At 37.4% G+C, this 10,814-nt stretch overlaps 1 protein-coding gene across 1 annotated transcript in view; it reads left to right on the top strand.

The window, feature by feature from the left end:
- Positions 1–10,386, top strand: part of LOC100412839 (OX-2 membrane glycoprotein) — a 34,633-nt gene extending 24,247 nt beyond the window's left edge. The window contains exon 6 of the mRNA XM_035274179.3: positions 9,035–10,386. Coding sequence (XP_035130070.2) covers positions 9,035–9,042 — 8 coding nt within the window. The 3' untranslated portion in view covers positions 9,043–10,386. The remainder of the gene's footprint in view (positions 1–9,034) is intronic.
- The last annotated feature ends 428 nt before the right edge of the window (positions 10,387–10,814 follow it).

Raw genomic sequence — 10,814 nt, forward strand, 5'->3', positions numbered from 1 at the left:
TTTCCATTTGTTTTGCTTATAGAAGATACCTGAGTCTGGGTAATTCATAAAGAAAAGAGGTTTATTTGGCTTCTGAAGGCTATGCAAGAAGCACAGTGCCAACATCTGCATCTGATGAGGGCCTCAACCTGCCTCCACTCATGGCAGAAGGAAAAGGGGAGCCAGTGTGCACAGAGATCAGACGGCGAGACAGGAAAACAAAGGAGGGTGCTGCCAGACTTTTTTACCAGCTCTCATGGAACTAACAGAGAGAGATCTCACTCAACCCAAGGGCATTAATCAGTTCTTAAGGGATCTGCTGCCTTAAACCCCTCCCACTAGCCCCTACCCCTAACACTGGGGATCAGATTTCAACATGAGGTTTGTAAGGTCAAGTATCCAAACTATAACAACGAATTTAGAATTTTTTTTTTTTTTTTTTGAGTTAGAGTCTTGCTCTGTCACCCAGGCTGGAGGGCAGTGGTGTGATCTTGACTCATTGCAACCTCCACCTACTGAGTTTGAGCGATTCTCCTGCCATAGCCTCCCAAGTAACTGGGATTATAGGCATGCGCCACCATGCCTGGCTAATTTTTTTTTTTTTTTTTTTTTAGTAGAGATGGGGTTTCTCCATGTTGGTCAGGCTAGTCTTGAACTCCTGACCTCAGTTGATCCACTTGCCTTGGCCTCCCAAAGTGCTGGGATTATAGGCATGAACCACTGTGCCTGGCCCCCGATTTTGAAAATTTTAATATCCAGATAATTTGGCTTCATAACTTACAGCTAGTAAAACCGAGTGCTGAATATGCTGGAGCTTAAATGCTCAGGGCTAAGCAAATACTGGTTCATTTAGACCAAACCTTGGGTTACACAAAAAGGTGGGAGAAAGAAAAGAAAAAGGAAAGAATATCTGACTTTTTATTTCTACAATTAACGAATTCTGGTTGATATTTCTTGAGGAAGGGGGAATAGTCCTGCACATTTGACTTCCATTTGTTTTCATCCTTACCTTTGTTTTCTTTCTATTTTACTTTCCATCATCTTCTGAAAACATAAAACTTCTGAATGGACAAAAAACCCATAATCGGTAAAAAATAACAGGGGTTTTGAACTTGGTAACCTCAAAAAAGGTGAACAGAAATAGGAAAATGAAGAGGTGGAACTGAGAGAGAGAGAAAGAGCGAGTTAGCAAGAGACAGAGTGTGTGTTTACAGTTTATAGACAAGTAAAGGAGTCAAATGAATCAGTTCTTGAATTTATTGTGACAGACAAGGAATTATCTTCATGTAGCTGTCCAGAAGCCAATAATAAAAATCTGGTAAGTAAGGTAAGTCTGTTAAATAAAGTAAATTCTGTGCTGGATAAATGACCAAAAGAAAAGTTTGTTTTAAGTCATAATCACTACTTGTTTCCCACAAACGTGTAAGCAAACATATAGTTACTGATGTTATTTTTACATAGAAATCAGACTCCCATTACTTTTCTTGTGATGCTGTGTAATGCTGGAGAGCACGATGTTGGTGTTTTCCATCTGTAAACAGCACGGGCCCTCTCTCTGCACCATTCCTGATAGAATTATCACAGTTACTTCCCAGGAGACTACCACAGTAAGACTAATAAGATTTCAAAGAATATTCTTTTCTCTTTCCTGAATCCAGTACTTTATAACTAAAACAGAAAGTGAGAAAGAATTAAAATTTCCTCGGGAAATTTTTCACCATCTCAAAATAGTTCTTTCTATTACAACCCAGTGATTTCATAAAGTTGTCCCTTCCACATATATGACAATGTAGTTAAATTCGGGGTTGAGAATGATCTTTTATTTCTTATTAGTCAACCCACCAACAATTACATGCTTCTGAAAACTATAAAAGAAACTTCACTTTGAGGCAGATCATCATAGACAATCACCTAATTTTTGGACAGCTCTATTTTGAGAGGCCATTTTGTTTGGTTTGGTTTTGTTTGGTTGAGTCAAGCCTGCTTTGGAGAACAATAGAAAATTTAGACAGTCATGTAAAATGTATATGCCAAACCTGACTCTTTTTTTTTCGAGTACTAGCTAATCCATGTAGAAGTATGTTTTTCATTTGCATGAGCTGTATTTTTACCTTGATTTCCTTCTCTTCACAATAACCTAACCTATTATTATACATTGCCAGGACCCCGACTCCTCAGATGATATACCCATTCCCTTGGGTTTTGGCCATGGGGCTGTTTTAAGGAGATTAGCTGTCAGTATCTGTTAGACTAATTAGTGAAAAACAAAAAGGATGAGAAAATCATCCAGCTGAACAATCCTCTAACATCTCTGCTCCTTTTGCATTTTAGCTTGCATATATCCTTTACTTAGTGTCTATTGCCAGTTTGTTTTTGTTTGGAACTGTCATGCATTTAAGTAGTATAGTCACGCCAATATACTAAGCTTGCCTTTAAACAGATCCAAGATCTTATCCTCTACTAACAAAAGAAGCCAACTGTATGCTCCTTAACCTGGAAAAGATTGGGCCACTTAATGGAAGTACTCAACTTGGCTTACAGAGGGGGAAACATCAGAAATGCTGTATTAACTTTCTATTGCTTCTTTACCAAATTATCACAAACTTGGTTGCTTAAAACAACACACATGTATTATCTACAGTTCTGGCGATCAGAAGTCCAGCATGGGTTTAAAACAAGGTATCTGCAGGGCTACTATCCTTTCTGGAGGCTCTAGGAGTGTTTTTTTCCTCTCTCTGTTTTCATGCTTTTAGTGACTGCCCATATTCCTTGCCTCGCATCTTCAAAGCCAACAATGTCCAGTTGAATCTTTTTCACATTGAATCATAAATCTGACATGTTTGTCTCCTTTTTCCCTTAAAAGTACCCTTGTAATACATTGGGCCCAACTGCATAATCCATCTCAGGGTCCTTAATTTAATCACATCAGCAAAATCTCTTTTGCCATGTAAAGCAACATATTCACAGATTCCTTGAATTAGGATGTGGATGTCTTTGGGGTTATGCTATTTTTATGCTTACCACAAATGCTAAGAGGATGTGAGAGTGAGTTGCTTAGAGAGACAGCTGTTTACTGACCTGCCAGTAGAAGGATTTTCTCTCTACAGTTCCATAGCCTTGGCTCTGTTCCTGGCAACTCTCTATCAAAGAACTTCAAAACCTGGTCAGAACCTCTGACCAGGCAAGGCTTTACTTTATATGATTATATGTTGTCTCTCAAATCTATCATGCAAAAGAATCACTTCTGCTTTGTCTTGTTTTCTATCACTAACTGTAATATTACAAAATCTATTACTATAATGTTACAAAACCTTTTTTTATTAGAATCTCAGTTCTTACGTATTTCCTGCTTCTTCCTATTTCCACCTTTTCATGGAGGAAGCAATCCTGACTTCCTTTGTCTTAGTCATAAGCATGACGCAGACACAAGTTCACAGGGAACTGTGAAAGATCAAAGTGGGAAAATTCTATTCATCGCTATGTGTAGTGATAGTAGGCATAACCAAATTGGTCTTTCCCTATTTATCACAATGTATTAAACTGGGAATTTCTCAGCACCTGATACTTGCAGAGCCATGTTATGAAGTCATTATAGACTTTAGGAGCCTCAATACTTTTCATATCATTTTCAGAATTCTTCAAAATTCCCATTTACAGGCCCTAATTGAGTCCAACGGCCCATATGCAGTAGAGCATTTCTTCCACCAACAATTTTTTTAAAAGATAGAGATAAAATATGTATATATTTGATGAAGTATATTAAGTAGAAAAAATGTTAGAAATGTCAGAAAAAATTAAGAAATAAAAGAGTGTTCAGTACAATTTAATTTGAATTATTTTAATCTCTAAAAATAACCATATTGTAAAAAATGCAGTTTCTTCTAGTGAATAAAGAACAAATGAGACTCTGTGCTACAAACATGTAAGACATGTTTTGCAGAAATCATTCAATGTTATGTTCCACATTTCATGAGGCACAATTATGGAAATTTATGAATGAGAGACTATCAAAAGAAAGCCTCTTGACCTTCTCAGTATTCAAACTAGAATTTCATGATGACTGACCAGTGCTTCTAGTTCTGAGTCTCTGTGGACACTAGTTTATAAATTCTGCAACCTTCTCCCCTTCTTATACAATAAAGAAAAATGCTTGCCTTGTATTTTAAAAGTCCTTTAAAGAGTTCTCATTAAATACCTTTGGGATGATGTACACAATTTTCTTTTAATCTTTTTTTTCTAAATGATTGCTTATGAATATTTATTGTTTTTATTTTTTTAATTGAAAGTTGAAATTGTATGTATTTATGGCGCATGACATGATATTCGTATATATTGTGGAACGTATACAATTGTGGAATGACTAAATGTATACACGTGCATTGCCTCACATATTTTTTTGGGTGGTATGAACACATAAAATCTATTCTGCCAGTAATATGCAAGTATACAATGCATTGTTATTAACCATAGTCACCATGTTGTATGATAGATCTCTTGAAGTTATTAATCCTATCTAACTGAAATTCTTTTCATCTTAACAAGGGATGCATGAAATAATTGAGAAACTGAGTGTGATATTTATTTCTACAGTATTTCTCCTTCAAGAGTTTAAAGTTTTCAACTGTTAATTCTAGCAAGGATGCTTGTAAATGACATACAGAGTGGGTTGTTTTCTAGTCAGTATTTTTATTTGCACCAATGAACCATTATTAGTGATTTTGATCAAATCCTGTCTCTTACAAATTAGCTCTGTACCTTTGGGCAAGCCATTTAACTTCCCTGCACCTCCCTTTCCTCATCAAGATGGGATAATAATTGTAACTGTATCTCATAAAAATGTTGTGAAGATTTAAAGGGGAACACATGCAAGTGCTTAGAAAAGTGCCTAAAATGAATGACATGCTAGAACACTGGCTTGGGAGGAGTGGGGTGGAGTGCTATTGTAGCTTTCACCAACTTCTGTGAAGTAAGTGTTCCCACCACGGCAGATTTCACGCTACTATTTAACCATCAGCATGAGCCAATAGAGCTCTAGCACACCAATGCAGTAGAGTAAGTTTCTAATAGATGTTCGGTTTTGTAATTACTAAACCTAAGGTTCTTTTTAGCTTTATCGATGTGCATTTTCATGAATTGTACAAATGTTGAAGGAAGGGCAAGTTTAGAGAGGTAAATGGACGGAAAAATTTAAGAATTAGAGCAGTTAGGAAAACTTTGAGGAAGATTTCAGAAGTTATCTGAATCTGTTTGGGCACATGGGCATAAGTATTTGGAAGGGTGAATACATTAAGTCTTACTGCCATTAATAGGTTCTTGGAAACTGCGAGTTAAGCAAAATGCCTTGTAACAAAACAAATTTTGCCATGGGCTAAACGATGGAAACAAGACTTAAGTTTCTATGGCATATTTCTGGTCACAAACATTTCCCAAACTTTTAATACAGACCAAAACATTTCTAATATTAAACATTGAAATAAATACCTCATTTATTTCATACATTTAAGAAAGAGTAACAAAAACAAGTAAGATAATTATTTACTCAAAGGGCATGTGGCCAGAGCCTATCCTAGCAGTTCAGGATAGAAGGCAGAAACTGACATGTGACAGGACATCATCCCACAGCAGGGGGCACACACACACACACACACACTGTTACTGAGACCAGGACCATTTGGACATGCCAATTTACGTAACTTACAGTACATGTTTGGGATGTGGGGGGAACTGGAGTGTCTAGAGAAAACCCATGCAGACTTGGAGAGAATATGCTAACTCCACACAGTAGCCCTGGATGGGAATCTATTGTTTTTCTAGGATTTGAATGAAAAGACGTTGTTGGAAGAGCTGCTATAGAAGTCATTTCAGTAGCAGTCTTGGAAAAAATTGATGGTGACCCAGTGGGAAGACAGAACCAGAAAAATGTGTCTACTAAAAGGCTGTGTGTACTGAAATGAACTTGTGATGCCTAAAATTGATTTCCTGCTAGTGCAATCGTATCTCTTTTTGAAGAAGAGAAACTTTTGGCTAGACATTTCTTCTATAGGAGTGTGGGAAAAAAATTACTCACTGAAACTAGCACAAGTCAGGGGTAGAGGGAGGACAGTTCCTATAAGGATGCACATAAATGGATTTCTAGGAAACTAAACTGCCACATGTCAAGAAGAGTGGCTACCCCAAGGTGCCTGTAGATACAAAACTGCCCTAGGTTCCCAATCAGCACTGATTCATGGATTTTGAATCTAGTTTCTCCTATCCTTATCATGACGTGGCTGTTCTGTCTTCTCTGCAGTAAACAATTTCTTCACTCTCTATTCCGTATGCTTTAAACTTATCTTATTATTTTTGTTCCCTCATACACTGGTTCATAGATGACCCAATCCAAAAAGAAAGAAAACAGAAAGAAAGGAAGGAAAGAACGAAAAAGAGAAGGAAAGAAAGAAAGAGAAAAAATGAAGGAGGGAGGGAAGGGAAGAAGGGAAGGAAGAAGGGAAGGAAGGAAGGAAGAAAGGAAGGAAGGAAGGAAGGTAGAGAAAGAGAGAGAAGGAAAATGAAAGAATATTCCTGGACCACACGAAAAGACAAAGAATCACAATCTCTAGATGTGTCCTGTGTATTTGCAAATTAACCAGTACTTCAGGTAGTCCTTAGGTATTCTAGAGTTGGGAAGAATCCCAAAGAGTTTTGTTCTGGCAGGGGCTATGAGTAAAGTATGGCCTTTGAGGGGTCAGAGGGTGATAGATATATAGAAACTTTACTTTAGAAAAAGGAAAAACTTCTTCTGACCAGATGCAGAATTAAGAAATCAATTACTCAAGTTCAGGCTTAATTTAAGAGCTTTTTTTAAAAAAAAAAAAAAGAAAGAAGGAAAAGAAAACGTATTCTGGTGATCTCCAAGGGAAACCATGCTATTATTTAGGTTACTATTCTGGATTCCAGTCAGTAGTTAGGTCATATAAGAATTATAAATTCTGTTGTTGCTAATTGATAGTTCAAAACGCATAATCTTACCACTCAGGGAAAATAGTACTTAGATTTCAGAAGATAAAATTTTGCAAGTGGGGATAAAAGGAGGGCATGGAGGGTGTTCTTAAATATGTAAATGATCATGAGACAGAAGGATTAGATCTAGAAATGGTTACGTTTAATTCTCACAGCAGTTTATAAGGAAAGCATTTCTGTCTGATAGGTGATGAAACAAAATTCATAGAAGTTCAGTTCAATTACTCATTTTATAAATATTTATTAATAATTTTTAATATGCTTGGCATTGTAATTAGCATGGGTTATACTATGATGAACAGAAGAGGACCTTGCCATTCTAATGGATATGGAAGGTTAGGGGGACGGGCAGAGAAATGACAAGTAAATTAAAACATGAGATTTTAGCACAAGGAAATAATGTAGAATAATGTAAAATATGGCATGCGATGAAAGAGGATAACTTGGAAACGATACCAGTTACTTGGAATTTGTTAGGGAAAGCTTCACTGCCATGGTGACTTTTAATCAAAGATCTCCAGGGAGAGAATAAGCCAGGAGGAGACAGGGAAGAGTGGCTTTTAGCAGATTTAATTGCAAATGTGAAAGCTCTAAGGCAGAAAAGTCATTAATGTTTTACAGGGCACGGTGGTACAAGTCTGTAATCCCAGCTCTTTGGAAGGCCTAGGCAGGCAGATCACCTGAGGCCAGGAGTTCAAGACCAGCCTGGCCAACGTAGAGAAACCCCATCTCTACTAAAAATATGAAAATTAGCCAGGCCCAGTGGCATGTGCCTGTAGTCCCAGCTACTCAGGAAGCTGAGGCGGGAGAATCACTTGAACCTAAGAAACAGAGGATGCAGAGAGCCAAGATTGTGCCTCTGCACTCTAGCTTGGGTGAAACAATGAGACTTCATCTCAAAAAACATACATATATTTTTTTGAACGGTGTTACTCCAAGTATAGTCTAAGGATGGTTGCCCATCCAAGAAGTGTTCTTTACCAGTTTGAAGAAAAATAAGTACATAATCGAGAATAAATTCTTACATTCTATGATAAGAATTTGACAGTAATTTTATATCTGTTGAATCTAATATTTTAAAAATGAATCGTCTCTGTTATTTTATGCCATTTTTCTAGTAATTTGTTTTTACTATTTAAATTGAAAAGTATTGTGCTATGTTGGGAGAAGATGGTCTTTCCATGGTCCATTGATTCCTGAAGTTAGAAATACTGGCAGGATCTAAAACGTGCAGAAGTTTTCAGGTCTGGTAAACAGTTACCTAAGATGACACAGAGTGAGAGGTGGTGCCAAGATAAAATTCCAAGTCTTTTGCTTCATCGTCTATATGCTTTGGGAGGCCCACAGGCTCCCAGTAGGTGCCAGAAAGCCAGTAGCCCTTGGGAAGGCCTCTATTCATGACCATTTCTACCCTGACATCCAGTGAGTTATTATCCATTGGAAACAAAGCCTATAAATAGAATACATTTTGATCATTTGGCATTTTTTAATATGTTCCTTTATTTATAGTCTTAGGCGATTGGCTAAGCCAGTATTTCCTGGGATTATGTATGCCCTTTTATTTTTGTTTTAGTTTGTTATTTTTTTAAGAGACATCTTGCTGTATTGCCTGGGACTGGAGTGCAGTGGTGAGATCATAGCTCACTGCAGCCCCAAACTCCTGGACTCAAGCTATCCTCATGCCTCAACCTCCCGAGTAGCTAGGGCTACAGGTGCATGCCACCATGTCCAGCTAATTTTTTCTTTTTATTTTTTGTAGAGACAAAGTCTTACTATGTTTCCCAGGCTGATCTTGAACTCCTGGGCTCAAATGATCCTCCCAAAACACTGGGCTTATAGCCATGAGCCACTGCATCCAGCCTACTTGTGTTCTCGTAGAGTCATAGTGCCCTCACATCGTACTGGGTCAGAATTGTCTACTTCTTTATCTTTGCCAATGAATGTGCAGTAGAATAATTATGTGTTTCTCAATCTTTCTGTTATTTATCTTCTTAATATCTATTCGGATAGAATTTACAAGTGTCCAAAGTTAATACCTTGGTTTTCTTTTATCCAGAACCCTAAGTGAGTCACACATCACCCTGAAAGTGATTCCCTGGTCTACTTGAATTTGACACGAGGAAAGCAGGAGGAAAAGGGACCATTCTCCAAAGGACCTGAAAGAGGAAAAGAGGTAGGAGCGAAAGCATTACGAGAGCCCACAACTTTCTACTGCCATCTGAGCTACTCAGTGTTTGAGTTCCAAAAGGAAGTCATTTTACCTCTCCAGTCTGTTGTAGGACTTGATTTTGTAAAGCAGTGCATGTTATGTGGTTGAAAGGGCACTGCACTTAGTATCAGGAGTGCTGAGCTCACAGACTGACTTGGGCTCCTACTGGTGGGGACCTCTGTTAGTCACTTTACCTCATCCGAAGTATAAAGGTGTTGGACCAGATAATTTACCGTGTAGCTCTAAAACTTAACTTAAAACATAAAAAAAATAATAATAATAAGCAGAGGGGGAAGAAGTGAAAGAGAGATGAAAGAATACAGAAAGGTCCAAAGACCTTTTCTGAGATTATCTTTTGCCTTTCTGTTGAGGTTACATCTCTTCTTCCCTTGTTCTTGGGTCTGTGAGGCTGTTTTTCCATCATTTGGTTTCATTTAGGAGGCAAATAGCATACATTCCCTTTGTTCTAAAGATACTGTTCCAGCTCTTGGAATAATATTGAATCTAGTTCACTTCCTGCTTACTGTTTTGCTAATAGCTGGCCTTGCTAGAATCCTTAGTTTCACTGCTGTTCTTCATGTGCTTCTCTGAAATTTACTCCAACTATATAGGACTGAATTTATTGTGGAATAACATTGGCAATCTTAACCTACTCATTTAACTTATCTATTTTTATAGCAAGATAAATATTGTTAGTCTTAGACAATAGCTCGCATTTTTTGAGAAGCATGCTTTCCCTGTTCATTTGTCGTATAACATGACCCAGCCCTATTATAGGTCATTCAAAAGTCAGCCTCGCATAATGAAAATATATTATGAAAACAGATGTTTAGGAGATTTCCTGTACAGCAGTCAGCCAATTCATATGCTTTGTCTCTGCTGGCTTCTTTTACCGTGAATTAACTTTTCACAATAGCAGCGGAGGCAAATATGAACATACATTTCCTTTGCTCTAAAGATATTGTTCCAGCTCTTGGAATAATATCAAATCTTTAAAAACTGTAAGACCAAATTAGTTGCTTGTTCAGTATGTTTTGCTTCATCTGTGTCTATCCAGTGACCTAGGAATTAGTGTAAGTTGTTTTCACTGCTGAACTGGATATTTATATACTTAGCCAGATTTTCATGTGTTATTTAATTCTGTATTGTTTCTTATATTTGTAGTAAAATATTGAACAATTAAAAGTGTTGACTCCAAATATCTGGCTTATGATATTCTCTTTGGAAATGTGGAAATGAAAGATAATCCTTGTCTTTTCTCATAATGTGTGTAAAACCCTCCCCTCCTCTCTATCTCCTGCCTCTTAAAAGATGAGCTGATGTTTCTGACTAATCACAAAAACACAAATTGGATGTCTGGCCATTGTGAGCTCCTTTGAGTTGGTGCCTGTGTCCTTTTGACATGACCCTATCAGTTCTGCAGCACTTCCTTAGATGTGTTCTTTTGATTTTGCTTTTAGATACCAATTTTTGCAGACTGATGATCTCACATAGTTTTGAATTTAGTGGGAATCATCCCCTTGTATTTTTCTGGATTTCTAGTATCTGAGCCAATTGGTGCTAGATCAGGCAAGATGACTTAATGCAACAGTTCTCAAACATTTTGGTCTTAGGGACCCCTTTTCAC

The sequence above is a fragment of the Callithrix jacchus genome, chromosome 15, assembly GCF_049354715.1.
Source record: "Callithrix jacchus isolate 240 chromosome 15, calJac240_pri, whole genome shotgun sequence".
Taxonomy (NCBI): Eukaryota; Metazoa; Chordata; class Mammalia; order Primates; family Cebidae; genus Callithrix; species Callithrix jacchus.